At 42.2% G+C, this 24,217-nt stretch overlaps 1 protein-coding gene across 1 annotated transcript in view; it reads left to right on the top strand.

Annotated features, from left to right (window-relative positions):
* ptprn2 (protein tyrosine phosphatase receptor type N2) overlaps positions 1 to 24,217 on the top strand; it is a gene marked incomplete at its 5' end in the record, with an annotated part of 226,898 nt that overhangs the window by 164,184 nt on the left and 38,497 nt on the right. Inside the window, one exon of the mRNA XM_084048743.1 lies at positions 23,830 to 24,045. Coding sequence (XP_083904869.1) covers positions 23,830 to 24,045 — 216 coding nt within the window. The remainder of the gene's footprint in view (positions 1 to 23,829; positions 24,046 to 24,217) is intronic.

Below are 24,217 nucleotides of genomic sequence, written 5' to 3'. Positions count from 1 at the left end.
TCTTTTGCAAAGTGCCACTTGGAATAATACATTTTTGGGTGACATTATAGCTAGCATAAACATAGTCCTGGTATCAGACATTGTTCTACTGTCAACATGGTCTTACTGATAAAGTTAAAGAATGCATGTTTTACGTGATAAAGTATCCAAGAAGAAAATCAGAGCTAATGTACTGCCAAACCAGGGCTTTTAGATTGTCCATGCAAGAAAGCTGACACCTCAATAAGTTTTCAGAAACACCTGAGGGATATTAGAATATGTGTTTCAAGTCAAGATGACAGGCCTTGCATTTACCTTGATGTTTACTGCTTTGAACCGCTTGGCATTGGCAGGTCTCCAGAGTAGACTAACATTTTTACACTGGTGGCAGTGCTGCCAGTAAGTAGCACGTGATTAAGTTGCACAAAACATTTGCTGTGGTGCCGCACAACTGTGTGATTGCATCTCTGCTTTTTTTAAGGTATTTATATAAAGTCAAAGTATGTTCAAAACATGTTAAAACAGTGCAACCACTTTCAGTCTAACCTCAGGTGTTGGCACCCACCACCCGAACTGTACACCATCCAGTTTACAGACACCCACCACCCGAACTGTATCCAGTTTACAGACACCCACCACCCGAACTGTACACCATCCAGTTTACAGACACCCACCACCCGAACTGTACACCATCCAGTTTACAGACACCCACCACCCGAACTGTACACCATCCAGTTTACAGACACCCACCACCCGAACTGTACACCATCCAGTTTACAGACACATACACTGTACACCATCCAGTTTACAGACACACACACACCACAAAAACTGTACACCATCCAGTTTACAGACACACACCACCCAAACTGTGCATATTCACAAATAGGCACAATGCACTTGGAGGGCATTCTATGATGTCAGTACTATGACGTCAGCACCCGTTGCTTATGGGGAGTTTGGGGGTGTCAGTACCATACTGTAGGTCAAACACGGCATGAGATGCAAATGCCTGTTCAAAGTTTGCATATTCAATATACAATTTACAATTTAGGCAATCTAATGCTATAGCGCCGCCTTTGGCCAATCAGAGTATGATTCGGATCAACGCTTGGCATTACCCTCTCTCTACCATTATGCCGGAACTGCAAAAAGTGTCAGAAAAATGTAACAAATACAATACAGTGCCTATGGCACCTGCGTTGCAAGTCTCCCTAATGAAACGCCAACAAAAGTCAAGTGGCAGCATGCAATGCCACCAATTATTTTGGTGGCAATTTTTTTTGGTCTGTGGCGCTGGACAAATTTATGGTTGCAAATGCTATCAAATTGGTGGCAGTCTGGTGCCCTAATTGGGCACTGCTGGTGGCTGTTATTCAGACAAGAAAGAGGCCTATTTGAACAAACTCATCTGGGGGAGAGAGATTGAATGACATGGCCGACACCCGCTTGGCTTTGAATAGATCCTGCCTCTGCAAAGGGTGGAGCATGAGACACAGCAATTTGTTCCAAGGGAAACACAGAAATTGGACCTTTTTTGGCGTCTTTTGAACGCCATCCTTCAAGAAAGATGCTTTCTGTCTGTCTGTCTGTCTGTCTGTCTGTCTGTCTGTGTCTCTCTCTCTCTCTCTCTCTCTCTCTCTCTCTCTCTCTCTCTCTCTCTCTCTCTCTCTCTCTCTCTCTCTCTCTCTCTCCGGCTGCTTTCTTTCTCATGCACTCAACAACACCTGCCACAAATTTCATTTCAGTATAATTTTCTGGTTTCAAATTAGGTGTTAAAGGTTGGTGGGAGTGAAGAATGTATCACCTTACGTATTGATCTGTATAGTGGCGTCAGTTTTTGACCAAAGGGACGACCAAATCACAATGTATCAACCCACACACAAGACAATCTCATTGTCTTCTGAAACACTTTGGGGGCAGCACAGTGCAGACAACACTAATTCCAAACACGGCCACTGTTATTATGCATAAACTCACCACCTACAGGAGTCATATTTCACTTTGAATATTATTAACCTGTAAATGGCAACTATCTTAATATTTAATGTGAAAAGACCACTCAGAAAAAACACAGAAATACTGATACAAAAGTAAAAATATACTTGTTTACAGCTTGGCAAAGCTGTCAATAAACAGACGCTGCAACTAGTGATCACTTTCTCGTTACTTTCTCACTTTCTCCCTATTGGCTAAAGGCCAGCCAATGAGGGGTCACCAATGGCTTCCCGTACTCTGAACCAAGCCCCCAGAACCGCTGTACAACAGTGAACCTTGGGATTGCAAGACTTCCGCATTTAAAAACGCTACTGCGCGTGCCTTTATCATCGGAAACGCTAGTGACACACACACACGCACGCACGCACGCACGCACGCACGCACGCACGCACGCACGCACGCACGCACGCGCGCGTATGGCGCTCGATCCGTGCCACGTCAAACCTTGACGCGTCACATGAACGTGTGATTTTTTTTAATGCGTGCGTGCGTGCGTGTGTGCGTGCGTTCTGCGCATACACTACACGAAAGCAAGCGTGACGTGTTGCATCAGCGTGTGAACGTGTCGTGTAATGTGACTTGTTTTTTTTTTATGTGTGCGTGCGTGCGTGTGTGCGTGCGTTCAGCGCAGAAAGCAGGCGTGATTATTGTGGTGTGCTGCACCGCATCATGTGAACGCCTGAGGCCTGATATATGTGCTGCATCGCGTTGTGTGATCGTGTAGCCTAAAAAATATAAAATTATTATCACATCCATGTATCCAGGTTAGTGGCATTGATACAATTTAGATAGTAATATTTGTTTCTAAATACCCCGCATTAAATTAACTAAATAGCCTAATAATAATAAATAATATTGTTTCGCCATTGTAAGCTATATATTTATCTATTTCAGACCAGTTTATTTTTTTGTATTGGTACCAGACACGGTAAAACTAGCCTATAATACTTGTCACATTTCTCATGTAGGTACGATGACGTCACTGCGCATTCGCACATGGTCATTATGATAATAAATAATAATACATAAACACCGGACCGCTCATGGTCATTATAATAAATAAATGGAGAGAGAGAGAGAGAGAGAGAGAGAGAGAGAGAGAGAGAGAGAGAGAGAGAGAGAGAGAGAGAGAGAGAGAGAGAGAGAGAGAGAGAGAGAGAGACAGAGCGCGCAACACTTACAGTCTATGAAAGAAGGCACGCTCATGTATGGCAAAAGTATTGGCATCAAAATATACTTAAGTAGAACGTATAGGCTACTCATTATGCCGAATGTCACGTTGTTCTTGTATTATTATGAAAAAGCTTTGAAACATGCTGTAACTCATTCACTGTGACGAGAACCCTCTTTCTGCGCAGAGTAGCGCACGGTGCACACACGGGTTGAATGCAGGGTCTGTCATCCTTGCAGGATTATTTTTAAAAACGGAGGGTGCAACCTCCGTTGGGGCCGTCAGCGTCGAAGTTCATGGGTCGAATGTTAAATGTGTTACTTTAACAATGATGCGCAGCTGCCTCTAATGTATAGCCTAATGATATCCCCGCTGCAACTTTATTTTATATTGGAATGAATGTCCCTTGTAGTGCTGTTGTAGTACGATTGGACACACTCACTGTATCTATCTAGTTGTAATTTAATGTTCTCTCAGTATAGCCTATCAAAGGGCAGGAAAAAAATATGAATTGTCTATCCTGAGCTAAACCGAACCTGTATGGTGTTGAATGGTTCCGTTCGCTCCGTTTCTCTCTCTCTCTCTCGTTCTCGCTCTCTCATTGATATAATTGCCCGGTATACGAAATTTAGCCTAGGATATTTATTTGGTTATTTTATTGTTTTGAGGTCTACTCTCCTGAGTCTCCTCCATGCAGCTGTCATTGAGTATAGAAAGATAATTGACACCAGCCAGCTGACTGTGCTTAATGGTTGATATTATAAGAGTGCATGATGGTGAGAAAAAAGTAAAAATCATCACGGAACGACAAGCAGGAGAGGGGACAATCCGTTGTCATTTTATTGTAGATTTAAAAGCAGCCTATTAGACTATATTGACTGTATATGTCTTGGATTTTACATGCAATGCTCCTGAGAGGATTATGGCGTGAGTAACAACGGACTTTAACATTAGTCCGTTGTTATAACCGTTGTTATTACCGTTGTTATATGTCATAGCACTCCCTCCCTCGCTCCATTACGCACGGTGCACTCTGCGCGCCCTTTCCCTCCATTGAGTTTTATGCATCCATTACAATCAATATTGCAGTGGTTGCAATAATATAACATTCCAAATAATCAGTAACATGTAGGCTATAGCCATGTCTGTCAAATAATATTTTATTTCAAGGCAATACAAAGCTATAGGCCTATGCCTACAGTAGGCCTATGATACCAATGTCGGGTCCGGTGTATGTTATGATGCCTCCTCTTGCCTCAGTTCCCCGACACCATGTCATTTCTCAAGAGATTGCTCTAATTCAAAATTGTATTTATTCTGTGAACTCTCTAGTTAATTTTCCTGTATTCAGGTGACTCCAGACCAAACAGACTCGTTCGGACTATACCCTACAGTCCGAACGGGACGCCTCCCCATGTAACGCTCCCTTATGCATTGTACAATATTCAGCCCGGTAAGGAGTTTGAACGCACAATAAAGGAACATTGGTATATCCTCAGTAGCGACCCAAAATTGGCCACTACTTTCAAGGACATGCCCAGAGTTGTCTACAAACATCCTCCTAATATAAGACAAACAGTTGTCAAATCAGATCTCATCCCTAAAATGCCAGAATCATCATTTTTGACTCAAATCCCCGAAAGCAGATGCGCCCGATGCGCACAATGTCATTTCACCGAAAAGAACCACACTTTTACGCACCACTAACGGGGAAACGTTTTGATATCAAGGGCACTATAACATGCACAACCAAAAATGCTAAAATGCCCATGCCTTCTATTATACAATAAAAAATCATGGCTGGGGCGCACTGACGTGCCATGGACACATGTCTTTCTAGACTTTTGCGAGAAATAGAGAACATTGTGGTTCTCTCTGGCAGCATTAGATAATTGCAGGCCAAATTAATTATATAATTTACGTTTATCACTCACACACTTCTGAGACCCAACCGGAGTGGCCATTCTATATCTATATCAGCTGCAGCTCCGCCAGAGCAATATTACTGAAGTTTGTTCGGTATCGTTTGTTCCCATTATTTATGTTATGTTATGGCCTCATTAATTCGAAAATGCGTCTTTAATTTATTCGGACAGCAGTCATATTTTGCGGAAATTTGCTGGTGACTGCTAGACCTTTGACCAATCAAAATGCGTTTATGTATTCATTATGTATTCATCCCATCCAACTCCTGTTGAAGATGAGCGCATTGGTGCTCAAAGTGGGGTCCGGGGACACCTCTGGGGGGCAGTGATGCGCGGGTCAGGTTTTTTTCATAACCCGCCCCGCCACGGAGCACCAAAATGTACTTAGAGTACCAAAAGTAGAAAGTAGGCTAATATTCATTATGCAGAATGTCCCATTTCACAAATACAAATCTTGTATATTATATGGGGTGTGAAGTGGTTAATGTGAGTTTTGTAAACAATAATTATATATATAATAAATAATTATAGTGCAGTAAAAGTATAATATTTGCCTCTGAGAAGTAGTGGAGTAGAAGTAGAAGTATTGAAAATTGGAAGTACTCCTCCTCCTGTAAAGTATAAAGTAGCCTACATTTACTCAATGACCGGCTGCCGCTCCAAGCCGCTCCGGCCGGGGCCGCGAACCGTACGTTGCACGGACTGACATAAAGATATCCATAAGTGCGTATATAGAGCCTCCCCGATCAAGACTTCATTCAAATTTCTCCGTAATCCACACACAAGTATGTTTATAAACACCAAGTTGTGACAGTTAAGTTATATGACTCACCAGCCGATCAAAGAATACAATTTGAAACGCAAGTGACAGATTTTGGCTGAATTCAACTCGCTTTGCGACTCGAGCCCCTCTCTCTCGCAGTGGTGTAAAGTAACTAACTAAGTACATTTACTCAAGTACTGTAGGCCTACTTAAGTACAATCTTGAGGTAATTTTACTTTACTAGATTATTTCCAATTTTCAATACTTTTACTCCTACTCCACTACATCTTAGAGGCAGATATTGTACTTTTTAGCCTATTCCACTATAATTATTTGAAAACTTTAGTTAGTAGCCTACTTGTTATATCTTGGTAATTGGTTATTATCACTAAACACACTTCAGCCCTCGCCATGGTTCTCATGACGCAAGCGTCATGGTGCCATGCCCCCCTGGTTTATAGCGGTGTTCGATTGTTGTTACATTGCCAACTCTCACATGAACATAAACGTTCAGATTTGAAACATAAAGTGCTTAACCCCGAGCCATGGATGTTACAAGGCGATCCAGACCGCGATAAGTAGCCGTATCTTCCGTATTGTTCAATAAAAAATTTAATCCGATCGCCAGCCATTTTCTCCAATTTTTCTCCGATACTTTCAACCATGCGACACTAATGGTTGGGAGGTGTATTGCACTCTGATACATTACCCAAAAAAAAAGGAAAAGGCTGGCGATGGGATAAAATGCTTTTTATTTAACAATACGGGAGATACGGGTACTTATCGCGGTCCGGATCGCCCTGTAACATCCGTGGCTCAGGGGTAAGCACTTTATATTTGAAATCTGAACGTTTGTGTACATGTGAGAGTTGGCAATGTAAAAAAAAATCGAACACCGCAATAAACTGGGGGGACATGGCACCATGACTGTCATGGTATGACAGTCATGTTTCAGGGCTAACTTCAGCCCTATACACATTTCGGCCATTTGAAAATAGCCGATCTACAAGCTCACAATGCATGGCGATTCGACGCATTGTGGAGTGATTGATGCAACTTCTTGGATCTCTGCGATTAATTGTATAGCCTAAACAAAGCGAGACACGAGACTATACATACATCCCCTGCCAGCCTGCCCCCTGATCAAAAACTGTGGCTTTAGTTTTAGATTGTTGGAAAAGCCACAATATTACTCTGTGATCAATCACCACGGGACGATCATTTCATTGTGGATTATCCTATACTTCAATATGGCTTGGAATTTGCAACAGCAATGGTATTGAACTGAACATGAACTTGGACTGCTTTCGAGATTGATTGATTGAGAGGGCCGTGACTCTCTCTCTCTCTCTCTCTCTCTCTCTCTCTCTCTCTCTCCCCCCCCCTCTCTCTCTTCCCCCTCTCTCTCTATCTTTCTCTCTCTCCCCCCCTCTCTCTCTCTCTCTTCCCCTTTCTCTCTCGTCTTTTTTTTTGTTGTGGGCAGGAGCCGCGTTCATGTCCAGTGACCCTCCGCTTGTAGATCTGCAGATTTTTATATTTTATTTGAAAACTTGTGAAATGGGTAGCCTACTTCTAGCCTACTTTTGGTACTTTAAGTACATTTTCATAATTCCCCTAGACTGTGTTTTTATGAACCAAATTAAGTTGCAGTCGCAGACATGTTTGAATTGGATCGGACTTGGTAGGCTAATCACCGGTCAGTTATGCCATATTTTGCACCCAAGTTTATATGAGGGGGGATAATGTGGAGATTGTGGACACCGCTGGTCGCAAGTTCTCCCGCATTTTGATTATCAATAGAGCATCCATGATCCATCCATCTGCATAGCTTTTTATTATAGGCTATAATTATTTATAATTGTGTCAACCTGAGGTGCTGGAGAGGCCGCCGTGCGCAATGACAGTTATATGCCCACAGCACTTCATGGTCTGCCCATGTGGCCCTTGTCTCTTTGACTGACCAATAAACCCCAAATGATGGACTTCTGATGAAAGTTTCACACGAGTTTTAAAGATGAATACAGTTATTAGCTTCTATATGGGGACAAAAAGCATCATAGAATAAATGCAAGCCTTTAATGGAGCCTGGATCTGCGCACAAACTCATTCATGAGGTAGGCCTATGATGAGAGATGATCTTTATTATTCGTATTAAAGTGTAGCTACTTTATATAGAACGTGTCACACGCACGTACGGTGCTGTGAAACAACAACAATCACGTGTGACGGTCTATTTTGATAACACTGCACACACACACACGCTATAATCACCATGACGGTTTATTTGACAGTCATCTGTCATGCACACACACGCACGCACGGTGCTGTGCATCAACAATATTCACGTGTGATTTTGTGCAGCCCTCATTGCCTGCCTCCTGTAGTCGCGTGACCCAAAAAAAAATGCATGCGTTGATGCGTGCGTTCGCTAAAAACGCATAAACTAAGTGTTAACGTGTAACCCGCGTAGGGCACGGGGGAAGGGTACGCGTGCACGCATGCACGTCCCATCGCGTCGCGTACCCATTGTGAGTCAATGGGAAAATAATAACAAGTTCACACGGTACAGTGCAGAGCAATACAAAAATCACGCGTTCATGTGACGCGTCAAGGTTTGACGTGGCACGGATCGAGCGCCATAGCGCGCGCGCGCACACACACACACACACACACACACACACACACACACACATACAGATACAGACAGACACACACACAAAAGGGACACAGACAGACACAGATGCACTTGTTTGCTTTATATTGGTAGCCAGGCTATAAATGACATTTCGTGTCAGTCTTGTTTTGTTGTGCATACATTTGTCTCTGCCTTCTAGTTAGAATGTAATCCTTCCCAAATGGAAGCACAGCGACAGCCTCGCTCAGATATTATCATGAATAATTTATCACAACCCCCATTTCAAAGAACCGAGCACAAACTGCAACTACCAAGGGTGGCGTGGATTGGATGGAAGTTGAGACCGCAGCGCAGGTACACATTGACATCACTTGGGTGTTAATTTAAAGGACCACTTTTTGGTAGACCACTTTTTGGGTTGTGTAGTTATACCTTGCCATGATGTAACAACAAAAGTGGGCAAATAATTAAAAATAATTTCTCCATTGACTAGAAATGTATCATTATGCTCCTCATTGACTTACATTGTACGGTGAAGAGGGTCAGGAGGAGCTCTTTTAGCCTGTAAACGAACATGAACAAATCTTAATCTGACGGTATAGATAGAAGGTCACCAAACCCAGTACTGTTTTTTTTTTTTTTTTTTGGGGGGGGGGCTTTTTTATGCCTTTATTGATATGATAGTAGGTTGACAGGAAATGGGGAGAGAGATGGGGAGTGACATGCAGCAAAGGCCATCAAGATCGGGACTCGAACGCTACGCCAACGGTTCGGGCCACTGTTCTTAAAGATGGAGTGCCATGATATTTTTCAACCCTAAAACCTGATCATAAGGTATTATTATTATGTAAGGATTTTTTTTCAAAAAAAAAAAGTGTACAGAAATTGTTAAAAAAAATGTTTTTATGTGGACACGCCTCCAGTTCATTAAGTATGCTTGGTTCTCACCTTAGCACCTCCTCCACCACCTTAGCACCACCCACCTGTCCTAGTCCCTCCTCCTCCTCATGCCCACACCTGTTGTGTTATGATAATGAGGGGGAGGGTATGTTTTTTGGGGGCTCTGTGATGTCACTATGCCCCTGTTTTTGGATTGGCACGTTTGACTCAAGGTTTCAGCCTCCAGGAAAAAACTCCAAATAGTCAGAGAAGACATGAAACACCATAAAACCACCAGCGGGGGCCTTAATGAAGTTCTATCAACCTCATAGAAACATGAAAAACAGAAAAAGTGCAAAACCATGGCACCACCTCTTTAATAAAAATGTCACCTTCCTATTGATTTTGCTATTTTTATTAGGACCGGACTGGATCCGTGGATCCGGATCTGCAAATAGTAAAATATTTTATCAAAAAATGGGTTTTGTGATGTTCAGAATCAGCTTTGTTTGCATTCGTTTACAGGCTGAAAAAGAGCCCGCAGAGTCGATGTGGAGCATATTTTGAATTATCAATTTCTAGTCAATGGAGAAATTATTTTTGATATCTTGCCCACATTTGGAGTTACATGGCAAGGTAACTGCACAACCCAAACCTCTACCAAAGTGTTCTTGCCCTTTAGCTCAGGAAGTGTCAAAATGTTCTTTCTAAGTTTCTACTTCCTTGATCCCATAGTCCGGAGACAATCATAAATCAATCGTAAAGATTTTTGTGTTTTCCAATTATCTTCATGAACAGAATCCAATGTTTTCAGGACACAGATTGGCTTGATTCCAGGCTTAAAACTCTTGATATACGTATATTTACTGAAACGTCTATGGAGAAATGAATGGGATTTGTACCCGTGGAACCTGCGCTGGTGAAAAACATGGTGGCGACTGTTACGCTCTGTAAGGACGGGGTCGTGTGACACGTTGTGAACTTGTAAATCGGCTATTGTCGGTGCACGACACCAGCGTGTGTGTGTGTGTGTGTGTGTGTGTGTGTGTGTGTGTGTGTGTGTGTGTGTGTGTGTGTGTGTGTGTGTGTGTGTGTGTGTGTGTGTGTGTGTGTGTGTGTGTGTGTGTGTATATATATATATATATATATTCTTGTTCACGCACATAGACTGCACACATCACAGAGTTCAGCAGTGTAAAAGCATTTAGTGTAATCTGATGTCATAATAGTGTGACTATAGTACCACTGTGTGTGGTCCATGGACAGCTCAGCAGAGCTCTAATCAGTATCCCTTCTCCGTACTGCGTGCGCTGCCGCGCTGCCTCCCCGCACGCTCTGCCCTTATCTACTGTTTGCTCAAATATATTACATGGCCTGATTTCGCTTCAACCTGGCCTCTGCTGTCAAGCTATAATATGCACACACCGGCGGCACGCACGCACGCACGCATGTACGCATGCACGTGCACACGCACACGTCACACACACGGCGTGCATGTGATGAGACTCACACAGTGGTGGAAAGTAACTAAGTACATTTACTTACTGTACTTAAGTACAATTTTGAGGTATTTGTACTTTACTTGAGTATTTCCAATTTCCAATACTTTTACTTCTACTCCACTACATCTCAGAGGCAAATATTGTACTTTTACTCCACTACATTTACTTGAAAACTGTAGTTACTATTTACTTTTCAGATATAAACTATGATATCATTAAACTTACATTAACCACTTCAGCCCTATTTTATACATAGGCTATTTGAAAATAGCAGATCTACAAGCTCACAACGCGTCTCATCGCGACGCGTTGTAAGCTTGTAGATCTGCTATTTTCAAACGTTTTAGTACTTTTACTTTTGGTACTTTAAGTACATTTTGTTACCAATACTTTTGTACTTTTACTCAAGTACATTTTTAATTCCGGACTTTTTTTTTTTTTTTTTCAAGGTTTTTTTATTTTATATTTTTACATACAGGTCAGTAATAAAAGGCATAAAAAAACAATGAATGTATGTTACCCCTCCCACCCCCCCAAAGTTCACGCTCCGAAAGAGCCACAACCCTGGTATCCTATTGTACCATTAACACAAAGGACAATATAAACAAGTCAAAAAAATAAATACAAAAAATACAAAAAATAAATAAAGTATACACAGTAGGATATATATATGATTAAAGAAGGATTTAAATTGAATTAAAAAGTAATAATAATAATAATAATACACAAAAAAATAATAATACAAAAACAAATTCAGTGGGGTCAATTTATGGGTTAATTCCGGACTTTTACTTGCAACAGAGTACTTCTAAAGTGCAGTATTGATACTTTTACTTAAGTAAAACATTTGAGTACTTTTTCCACCACTGGACTCACATTTGTGCATGTACAGTATGCAAAGGCATTTACAATTATGGGGAAACTCACGTCGGTGCAACCCATAATGTAGATGTAAGCAAACAAATAATAATCAAACAAGAATACACATGAGACGGCAGTGGCTCAGGGATAGAGTGGCCGGTAGAGCGGCCGGTATGGAAGCCGTGAGGTTTCCAGTTCGATCCCGGGCTGGCGGCTCCCCCAGAAGAGTTGAGCAAGACGCTTTGCCTGGTTTCCTCCGCCATCGGTTTATGAATGTGTGTGTGAATGGGTGAATGTAATGCACAATTTATGTAAAGCACTTTGGATAAAAGCGCTATATAAATGCACCATTTACCATTTTACCATTTACATGTACAGTAGCACATACAATACAGTAGATATTGTAACCTTGCATTCTTTGCTCAAACGTTCTCTCTTTCTTTTTGCACACACACATGAACACATCACTGGATGTCTGCACATAGCTATCTCAGGTATAATGTGTGTAGGCTACTTGATCCTGACATTTATTTAACATTCCCCCATTCTCTCTCTCCCAGCGAGCGAGCGAGCATGTGGAGTGCCATAATGCCTCCTTTTCCTCGCTGTTTAAACACGCTCTCTCTGCTTTTCCATCATTTTTCCATTAGAAATGTGAATTGTGTCACGGCGAACAAACATTGGGCCAGTGGAGGAGGTTATAGATAACGTCGCTGTCGGTCGGTCGGAGACCTCTTACGTCCAAAACAGTTAGTTTTCAGAAAAAAAAACGGTAACATTTTGTTTAATTTTTTTTATTTTGTTCCAATGGATCCAATGTAGTTATTACCTAGTCACACGCTCTCGTTAACACTTTTGATTGGTTCAATTTGCATAAAATCCACAGACAGACGTAACCACATTCACATTTACTGTCTGATTGTTTTTCTAGAATAGCAAACATAGCAGATCTACAAGCTCACAATGCGTGAGCTATTTTTGGTAGATTGGCTATTTTCGCTACTTTAGCATGACACTATACACTATAGGTAGGGAATTACCTTGCGGAAAAACATACAGAGATATGGGGTTTCTGCCCGACAGCAACAATAAGCCTGGCAATGGTGTAAAGTAGCTTAGTACATTTACTCAAGTACTGTATTTCAGTAAAGTTTTGAGGTATTTTTACTTTACAGAGTATTTCCAATTTTCAATACTTTTACTTCTACTCTACTACATCTCAGAGACAAATATTGTACTTTTACTCCACTACAATTTTTTGAAAACTTTAGTTAATAGCTACTTTGCAGATATAAATTATTACATTATTAAACATACATTAACCAACCTATTCAATACTTGAAAACAGCCAATCTACAAGCTCACAACGCGTCGCGTTTCTGAACGGTAGAGTCAGGTGCTACTCAGATGAACTCCTGGAGAAAACAGCACGAAACTCTAGCATATAGTTATATCTCTCAGTCCCCCAGCGTGACCGCCAGGGGTGACTTTGGGACTTTATATTCAACGGGTGACCGGAATTTCGCCCGTGAGTGTTACAGTACGGGGGCCGTCAAAAAAAACTCCCCAGTGTGATAGCCATTAGCGCCGGGCCCTCGCCACAGGATGTGACATGAGTCGTGAAATCATCACCGCCGCCCCGTGTAATGGTTGATAGGTGTGGAAAATGTGTTCCGTCGCACAGGGTCCTAGTGGAGCCAAACAACAAGTGTCAAAAAAAGTGAGGCTTTTTTCCCCCTCTCTCTGGAACAGATATAGATAGTGGCATGGTCCTCCTTAGCAGACATTTTTCCCCTTCTCCTGTTTCTCATCCATTGCGGTGTCAGAGTGGATACCCACTGCTTGGATGAGCGTGGATGTAGATAGGGCTGACAGGTGGATGGCCGGTGTACCTCTTATAGGAGGGAGGGAACATGGGGCTCTCCTTCCAGCTCGGTAGAGAATAGGATAGGCATGACCACTCGGTTGACTTGATGTGCAGGACTGATTTCCTCAAGCTTTTAACCTATTCAATCCGGGAACGCATCTCTGTTATTTCTTTTTTCTTTGGCTATTCAAAAAATAGCAGATATACAAGCTCATAGGCGCGGCACCGGAGTGAGCTTGAGCTTGTAGATCTGCTATTTTTTTGAAAAATCGTGAAAGTTTGTGGAAATCTTTGAAATATATTTTTTAAAGCGAACATTTGCAAAAAAACATTTTGTTCCAGGGACCCCCCAGAAGCAAAGATTTGAGTTACAAATGTTCGCTTTAAAAAATACATATTCAAAGATTTGACACATTTTCACGACTTTTTTTCTCTCAAAAATAGCAGATCTACAAGCTCATAGTGTGGCACTCGACGAATCTGCCAGTGCAAAAAAAAAAAGCCCTCTGCGTCTGGGGTGACCAATCAGGGCCCAGTATTCAAATATGGGAGACTGTAATTGGTTGTAGGTCTAACCTAATCCTGCCCCCTTGGGAAAAAAACATCCTCATTGAAGCACCAGACTCATATCCACAGTGATATAGTCTGGCTACGCGAGGCTAACACGGTGCAGCACTATGAGCTTGTATATCTGCTGTTTTTGAATAGCCAAATAAATCTAAAATGACACAGACGCGTTCCCGGATTGAATGGGTTAAAGGGCTATGATGGTATATTCTTTTTTTTTTGTGCAAAGGATCCAAACCACTCAATAAATGTAGCAGTATCCAGCATGAAAAGCCCTTCATGTGCATTTTGTGCTTTTCCCTTGTGTTCATCGTCGTGTTCTGCCACTCCTGTTCTGTTTTTTAGAAATTAATGAAATGTCAATTTTTTTATCTCTCAAAGTGACTGGTTGCCTGGACTTTCCGTGTGCCTTGTGGCAGTCAGGAGACAGAAATGTTGAATCAATTGCAGAGCTGTTCCGATATACCGATACCAGTATCGGAAAAGCTGCCGATACTGCCTAAAATGCTGTTATCGGTATTGACGAGCATGTCAGTCAATGCCATTCCGATACCATGTCATTTATCACATGATGATGATGTCATTTACAGTCATCAATTATTTGAATGCTTCAGTTGATGTTGCACTACTGTTTCATGCTGTTACTGTACTATTTTACATCATTATTTTACTAACTTGTAGCTGCACCACATTTTTTTTAATTCCTAGATCAGTGGTTCTCGAACGTTTTAATTTCAAGGACCCCCATAACTCTGAGAGCGTACAAATGGAAAGAAATGGACCCGTAAGGGTCCATTTGGTTCCATTTGTACACTCTCAGAGTTGCATACTGCACCTGTAAGGGTCCATTTGGAACCCCCTATAGATTATTTTTAAATTACACACTGGTATCGGATTGGTACTCGGTATCGACCGATATACACAAGTTCCGGGTATCGGAATCGGTATCAGGAAGGGAAAAATGCTATCGGTACATCTCTGATCAATTGAATTAATATTCCTCAGTGCTTCCTTTCCTACGGTGCAGCAGAATATTTTGTTACAGTGCAGAAAGGATGAGGCAACAAGCTATGGCTCATAGGGCGGATATACACTCAGTCTGTCATTGACCGACACGCTGGAGCAGATTTGAAGATTGAACTCGACAAAGGAAACGATCACTCATCAATAATCTCCATCTTGTATGAATAGGTTATTGTTTTGGGGGTTATAGTCGGTTGAAGCGTATATTGTACAGCAGAGACAGACTATATGAGGGGATGCTTGGATGCTGTTTGAATGCAGGCAGGGTGGTGTCTGCCATGGTCATGGACCCGCGGTGGACATAGAGCAGGTTTTTTTTTCTTTTTTCGGCCCTTCACATTGCCAACTCCAGCTGTCACGCAGAGGGACAATAGGGAAGAGGAGGGGGTGCACCCTGAATAGAAAAAAAATAAACTGGAGAGCGCCCCCCCCCCCCCCCCCCCCCCACACACCCCCCCATCGCCCTCCCCAACAAACCCCTTCCCAAGACTCGTCATCTGCATTTGACAGGACCCCCGTTCTCCTCTGTTCACCGCCCCCTCTTCTTTTTTTCCTTTCGTCCTTTCTCTCCCTTGCTCTCTCTCCATAATCCCTTTCTCTCTCTCTCTCTCTCCCTGCTACGTGCAGCTGTTGCGCTCCATAGGATCTTTTTTTGGGGGGGGGGGGGGCTGATTGCTAATTAGGATAGTGCCGTGAATTTTTTTTTTCATACCCTCGAAACTTTTACTTAACCGTCTCTGTGGGGTTTTTTTTTTGGGGGGGGGGTTGTATCTGAAGCAGGGCTTCAGGAAAGAGACGTAAATAAAAAATAGGCAGTTACAGTATATAACGTATATCACTGGAGGCTACGACTACCACGCATCAACCGTACAACTATTTATATACCGGTGCACAATCACTTGGCTGTGACGGTAGCCTCCCATAATAATAATAATAATAATATATTAATAATGTTAATAATGATAGTGGTGTCTTGAGCTTTTGGATGCAATATAGGCTATACTTTGAAGAATGGACTGTCCCATTCTGCTCACATAGCCGAAATCCATGGGAGAGGGAGCGAGGGAAAAAGCAAGAGCCTGAGAAAACAGCAATTCACACACCAAGCACAGAGACCCCTAGTAGCTCAACAAATGAGTGACTAGCCCTATGTCCATTCATATTGCCCCTCAGCCCGCAAGCCTATTAGCCAAGCATCCCTCCTTGAACATTCACTGTCGACAACATGTGGAGGCATCGCCATAGCAACCAGTGGATATGACATGTGCAACGGACGGGGACTCCTGAAACGGCTGAATATAAGGAGGGGCTCTCAGCCTTAAACTAAATGATCGCGGAGAAAAAAAAAAAAAACAGCCTCCCCCCCATCCACCCCCATCTCTTTTCATTGGCACAGAGGCTCTGAAAGGACTCCACATTAGTGGGCTTCTGCACATTCTTCCAAGGCTCGGAAAATCAGGCGGGCATATCCCACATTCTCCTCCTTTTTTCCCTTTTTTTTATTCTCCTCCTCCGACTCTCTCTCTCCTTTTTCTTTTTCTTCATCTTCGTGTTGAAGCCGCTGGTCTTTTGTTATAGCGCGGGAGGCGCATGGGACCCTTGCAGGGGAACTTTTGAGGGGAAAGGGAGCAGAGCGGGCGGCGGCCAGGACGCACACAGACGCTTCTTGGAGCTGTGCATGCTGCGGGCGCGTCAGTGGCTAACTAACGCTCTCTGGAATACAAGATAATATCCTCTGTTTGCTGCAGAATGTGTGACCTGCATTTCGGCGTGGATTTGGGTAATTATCATTGGCGTGCATGTGTGTGTGTGTGTGTGTGTGTGTGTGTGTGTGTGTGTGTGTGTGTGTAGTCATGTTTTGTGCTGTAGTTCGTTTGCAAGTTGAAATGCGACAAATGCGTAAAAGGCGCATCAGGGACCAGCGTTTGAACTTAGTCTAATAACGATGTTTGATCACGTTCAAGGCGAGATGAGATGCGGTGAGATGATGGTTTTGTAAATATTAGTGTTTGGGGATGATATTGGCTCTGCGGTACTTTAGCATTGTTTCGTTACTCCATCCTATCCGCGATATACCACAGCAAAGCAGACAATCCTATGCTGCAACTGATTTGCACTGTTGTCCAGATAAAAAATACAAATGCATGGAGCTATTTGAAGTAAAAATGTTATTCCCCTATTTTTTTTCCCATCAGCCAATTCATACTAAAACTTGCACAGTATAGCTTTGGTTGCCTCGTGTCAGCTTTGTGACACCTGGCTGTCTGGCTGGGGACAAAGTTTTCGGTAGGGGATCATCCCCCTTGATACTGCCTGCAGAGTTGGGCTGAGGTTCACAGTATTTTATAACATTTGTGTGCATAAAGATCTGTTTGGACATATCGCATTTTGTGAAATGAAAATATGTAACAATGATCACCACTTGAATTAACAACAGAAGCATAGTAAAAAAAAGTAATAAGAAGAAAAAAAAAAAAAAAAAAAAAAAAATATATATATATATATATATATATATATATATATATATATATAAATATATATAATTTTCCATTCCATGCCATTCTATTTTATTCCAATAATCAATGATTTACAGTGTAGAATATGGCTAAACAGAAATAAGAAAAAGACGGTACACAAATTAAAATGTTTAGCAATGTGGGTTTTATTATAGGGAATGTTTATTGGATTCAATTATTCATATTTTCACTTTTTTTGTACAATTATTTCCTTTTGGAAATATAATATGTCTTGCACATGGTATTATAGTTGACGTTTTTCAACAATTAGGAGATATTATTATTATTTCAGATGTCTGTGAATATTCTCATTTTGATTACTCCTTTTTTATGATAGGCCTCTCAAACCCCATTTTTTGCTTATATGAACCCCAATTTGGAACTTTATTCCTTAGCCTTATTGGTAATTCTTTATAATATTTACCTATATTTAGTGCCGGTTGTTGTTAGGCGTTTTGTGCGTTGAGCAGGCTTTTAGGCTTCCACTAGTCTGAGGTATTGTGATTTGACTCAATGGATCGCTGGCCGCCCCGGTGCCATCTCTCTGCATGACCTTTCCGCTATCATTTGAATAATCCAGAGGACCGAAATCCATCTGCCCTTTGTCTTGTCTTGCAGATTGGCTAATCCAATAGACAGAAGGAAGATGAATAGGCTAGGAGGGACAGACAGAAAGGGGGAAAGTCTGTTAGAGAGAGTGAGTGATAACTTAAATGAGTTGGTATCCCGAGCAGTGACGCGCGCACGCACAAATACGCACGCACGTACAAATACGCACGCACACATGCGCACACACACACACACACACACACACACACACACACACACACACACACACACACACACACACACACACACACACACACACACACACACACACGCACGCAGCTTGTGAGATGTGAGAATAGTCTTTGCCAAGCCTTTAAACGGATTAATAAGGGGAATATGGATTTAATAAATGTGTAGGCTTTTTTTAAGTTGACATTTATGTGGTATTAAAATGTATAATTTTCATGTCAGGTGTATGTGTCACTCTTGTTCTATATATATTAAACACGTTACATCTAATGTCAAACTATTATTTGCCACTATATACGGTAAGGTAAAAAAAAAACATTGATTCATTTGTAATTATTTATTAAAACAATAAACACCTTCAAATAAATAAGCTAATAATCAAGTTTTCTTTTCAAGCTGTCGTTCTTTAGTGCCGTCTGTTAATCTGTTGCTATTTTCACATATCAGTTGGAAACCACCGAAAAAGAAGCCAATGAACAAAACCTCTGTAGGCGTCAAAAATGAGTTCTCCCTCTCTCCATTCCTCATCCCCCCCTCTCTCTCTCTCTCTCTCTCTCTCTCTCTCTCTCTCTCTCTCTCTCTCTCTCTCTCTCTCTCTCTCTCTCTCTCTCTCTCTCCTTAAAACTCAGCTCCACTCTCCCCATCCTCGTCTTTCCCTTTTTGGTCTACCAACTAAAATAAATCATAAACTACCAACCTCCTCTTAAACAGTTCCTCAAATCTTCACTTTAAAAAAAAAAGAGCTGGAAATATGGTGGAGCGCTTTGAATCCAGGCCCACAAGGGGGGCGGGGGTGTCTACAGGCAATGCCTTGCACCGATGCCTTGCACACACAGTCATGGCATGGGTATATTGTGACTAAGGGTTGAAATTGTTAGCCATAGTAAATGAGAAAAAATGAATTATTCAAATATTTTTTTTCTTTCTTTTTTTTGGGGGCCCAGATGTTCAATTGTGTGACCTGGCTGGATAAGAATAATGGCTCAGAGGCATTCATGTACAAATCCACGTATTCTCGCTATTTTCAAAAATGTCAGCTCAGTATGTAACCATTTTGGTCACAGCCAGATAATAATGGAACACATAATTGGACCAATAAGGCTGTTTTTCTTTTCCTTCTCTACACTCAAATTTGAGACTATTCAAGACTCAGCTGCAGTCTTTTTTCTCGTTGGTTGATTGAGACTAGAGTTGTTCCGATACCGATACCCTGCAGTATCGGAAAAGATGCCGATACTGCCTAAAATGCTGGTATCGATATCGACGAATATGCCAGTCTATGCCATTTCGATACCATGTAATTCATCACATGATATGTCCTTTACATTCATCAATTATTTTGTATTGTGAATGCTTCAGTTGATGTTGCACTACTCTTTTATACTCTTACTGTACTATTTATATTATTATTTCACTAACTTGTAGCTGCACTAAATTTATTCCTTTTTTTTTTAATTCCTAGATCAGATAAGCTTTTTAATTTCAAGAACCCCCATAACTCACAGAGTCACAGACCTGTAAGGGTCCATTTGGAACCCCCTCAAGGAGCCCAGATAGTCTCTGGACCCCACTTTGAGAGCCACTGTCCTAGATTATTTTTAAATTACACATTGGTATCAGATGGGTACACTGTATCGACCGATACGCAAGCCTGACGGCTCACTCGGCAGTGCCTCTAGTGGCTCAAGTCCGCTTTAGACGGCGCGTTAGCGTCACCACCCTTTTACGCCTTGGGTTTTGGAGGACGCCACTTCCGCATTCCTGGAGTGCGGAAGTGCCCGGGACGGCACGTTTTGGGGAGGGAGAGTGTGTTGCATCAGAGTGATCATAAAGATCCACTACAACATTGGTTCTCAAAGTGGGGTCCGGGGACCCCCAGGGGTCCTTGGGGGGGTTTCCAGGGGGTCCCCAGCAAAATGTGTTAATATGGCATCACAATAATTTTAACCTTTTATACTTTGGATATTCAAAAATAGCAGATCTACAAGCTCATAGCGTGGCACCGAGTGCCGCGCTATGAACTTGTTCTTCGAAAAATCGTGAACATTTGTGCAAACCTTTGAATATATATATATATATATATTTATTTATTTTTAGAACATTTTTTACTCAAATCTTTGCTTCTGGGGGGTCCCTGGAACAAAATATTTGAGATGGGGGTCCGCGGCCAAATACATATAATTTTGGGGGTCCTTGACATGAAAAGGTTTGAGAACCACTGCACTACAACATTCACAATATTGGTCTGAAATAAGGTGCAGAGTTCTGATGACAATACTTGAAAACATCCAGCTGTCCTTCAAATATAGGTTATTATTGTACCCTCAGTCTAAATGTCAAGGTGCTGCTATTTTTCTTGCCACTTATCGGATTCAATACACCCATCGATCTTTGAATATTGCATAGAGGGAATTGGACGGAGTTACTGGGGCCCCAATAGTATTGGTTGGTGCTTGCCTTTTACACATCAATATTGGCATATATTTGGCCAATAAGGTCATGGCAAAGAAAAAGTTATAATATAATAAAAAATGACAAATAATAATCCGAAGGAATAACAGCATGTACATTGGTGATACTGTACACCCTGGTGACCAAACAGGTCACCACGATGTGTAATTATTTTTAGATTTGTGCTTTAAATGTGTCTTGGTTTCTATTTGTAACTGTTATATCTCACATGTATGCCTTTTATTTTTCCAATTCCTAGATGTAATTCATTTTCAACAGTGATGTTGTTGAATTGCGTCGTATTGTATTACTCGACGTAACTGCAAATGAGTTTACTCAGTGTAATTTCGAGAATAGATGAATCTTGAATGAATACAGATTAGTCTGTGATACATAAATATAACACAGTACACATGAGGTGCTGGTAGGTGCTGTGTGCATGGTTCCTGCTTCTAAATGTTGACCGTACGTGTGTATACTATGTGCACGCTGTGCAGCAACAAATACCTCAAAATTGTACTTATGTACAGTACTTAAGTAAATGTACTTAGTTGCTTTCCACCACTGTTTACGTTTATCTCTGGGTGTAATATTCAAAGTGGCGTGTGGAAGAGTGCGTGGTTTAAAGGCTTCCTCTTTGGCTAATATGGCTAAGACTTGTGACTATCTGTCTTTACTATGACCAGTCAATACTCAGGTTGTATTGTCAATGCTCAGTAATTGCACAGGCTACTGTTATTTCCAGCCCTGTACAGAAATAATTTGAAACATTAGCCAGAATAAGAAACGCCTGTTTCAGGATGATTTTTGACTGTATCTAGACAATAAATGACTACATGCTCAAATAGCCTACAGTCAGTGTGACCATTTTTAATTTGTATGACAGGCAAACGTGAGGCTATGTCTATGCGTCTATGTTTTCATATTGTCAACAATGAAAATCTTCAGTAGTAGTTAAAGGTCACTCCCAATTATCACTGTATCACACACCAACGTCTTTATTGGTGTGGTTCTACATGGAATAGTCCTACACTAGGCTATAATAATGGCCATGAGAGGACCAATTATTATTCAAAGTCCAATTACTTTTCCTACAATCCTGTCTTTCTCCTATTTCTTTCTTTCTTCTTTTTTTTAAATACTGGAGCTCATCAGAGGCTGCTATACTTTAAAGTGCCTGTACCACCCACCAGTAGAGGAAGTGCAGGGCATTCCCATAGCTGTCTGTCAAGACTTTGCATTAGCTAGTACCGCTGGAGTGTGAATACAGTGAAAAGGCCCTTTCTAATCAACTGGTTCGTGGATCTATGGAAGGTCTGGTTTTTAGACCACCTGTAGTCTCTCTGTGCAGCCCTGCTAGCCTTTAAGCAAAGTGTCTTGGACTGGGGGGGCCTAATCCAGCCCACCTCAGCGACCAGAGGAGCTAATTAACCGCGAGCTTTTAGTGTCCCAACCTCCTGTAGATGCACAGTGCCAGACCACCCCAACCCCACCACTCCAAGAGACCCCCCCCTCCCCCTCACTCTATCCCACTCCCTCCCCTCCCTGCCAGGACTAAATAGGGCTGTAAATATCTATAGTGGAACACAGTGTGGAGGCAACACTGGACAGGAGCCTGCTAATGGGAGAATTGACTGAGTTCCTCTATACAACAGTGTATACGACCACTATTAGCCATGGCTAATGAGCAGTGGGCCGGTCGGATCTGACCGTCGTCGGCACAAGTGTACAGCATTTAATTTAAAGGGAATTATAAGAGGAAGGAGTGGGAGGCAAATCCTGTGCTTTTTCAGGGGGCGAACGAACGGCAGCGATATACTATAACGCGTGAGTCGTATTACTGTATGATTATGCAGCTGTGTTTCAAAAAGGGCCCTTGTTCTGCCGGGAAACGTTATAGCTGCTATGTTTGGTTTTCTGTGTACCTTGTGTGTGAGTGTGTGTGTGTGTGTGTGTGTGTGTGTGTGTGTGTGTGTGTGTGTGTGTGTGTGTGTGTGTGTGTGTGTGTGTGTGTGTGTGTTCTTTGTATTATGTGAGGGCCTACACCTTTTCGGTGTTACTTCTGTATATGTAAACTAAACTGAAGTATGTATCCATGTTATGGTAAAACACAGAAATAAACTATTCATTCATTCAGGCCCACATGTCACCACAAGTATAGTAGATTTTGAGAAATAGACCGTTTTCCTGGTCCTCACAAGAAGAAATGGTCGTTTTAAGGTTAAATATGATTTGGGGAGTTGGGATTACTATTGGGAAAAGATTCAGTTTGGGTTCAGGGTTAGGACTAGGCATTCAGACCATTGGTTCTCAAAGTGGGGTCCGGGGACCCCCAGGGGTCCTTGTGGCGGTTCCAGGGGGTCCCCAGCAAAATGTGTTAATATGGCATCACAATAATTTTAACCTTTTATATGTGATGTAGCATCACAATCGTTTTAACCACTTTAACCTTTTATACTTTGGGCTATTCAAAAATAGCAGATATACAAGCTCATAGCACGGCACCGAGTGCAGCGCTATGAGCTCGTAGATCTGCTATTTTTGAAAAAGATTTGTGCAAATCTTTGAATACATAATATTTCAAAGCAAACATTTTAACACAAATCTTTGCTTCTGGGAGTCCCTGGGAGTGCAGCGGAAATATTTTCAGATGGGGGTCCCCCCGGCCAAATATATATCAACTTGGGGGTCCCTGGCATGAAAAAGTTTGAGAAGCACTGATTTTAGACGTTACAGGGTTTTATGCCTGATGTATTCACCACCGTGTGTGTGTGTGTGTGTGTGTGTGTGTGTGTGTGTGTGTGTGTGTGTGTGTGTGTGTGTGTGTGTGTGTGTGTGTGTGTGTGTGTGTGTGTGTGTGTGTGCGCGTGCGCCTGTGCGTGTGCGTGTCACAGAGGGGCAGCCTGACCCAGCTCCCCGTGGTGAAGGAGACCAGGGTGGAGTCGGGCCAGTTCCTGCTGCTCTCCGTCCTCTGCATGCTCCTGGTGGCGGTGGTGCTGTCCGCCTCCACCGCCTTCTTCTGCTGGCGCCAGCGCTCACACCTCCACGTGAAGGAGAAGCTGGCCAGCCTGGGGACTGACACCAGCGCCGATGCCACCGCAACCTATCAGGTGAGAGCAAATTAAGTCACCCCCCTCCCTCTCTCTACCTCACGCACGCACGCACGCACGCACGCACGCACAGTTTTCGCTGTGAGCCAGTCAGCATCGAGCAGCTTTCAGCCAGCGTGCTGTCATTGGCCGAATGTGCACTCGGATCTTGAAGAGGCTGGCGTTTTCATCG

Source organism: Gymnoscopelus microlampas (assembly GCF_963454915.1).
Source record: "Gymnoscopelus microlampas genome assembly, chromosome: 22".
In the NCBI taxonomy this organism is placed as follows: Eukaryota; Metazoa; Chordata; class Actinopteri; order Myctophiformes; family Myctophidae; genus Gymnoscopelus; species Gymnoscopelus microlampas.
This window is presented reverse-complemented; position numbering and strand designations above follow the sequence as displayed.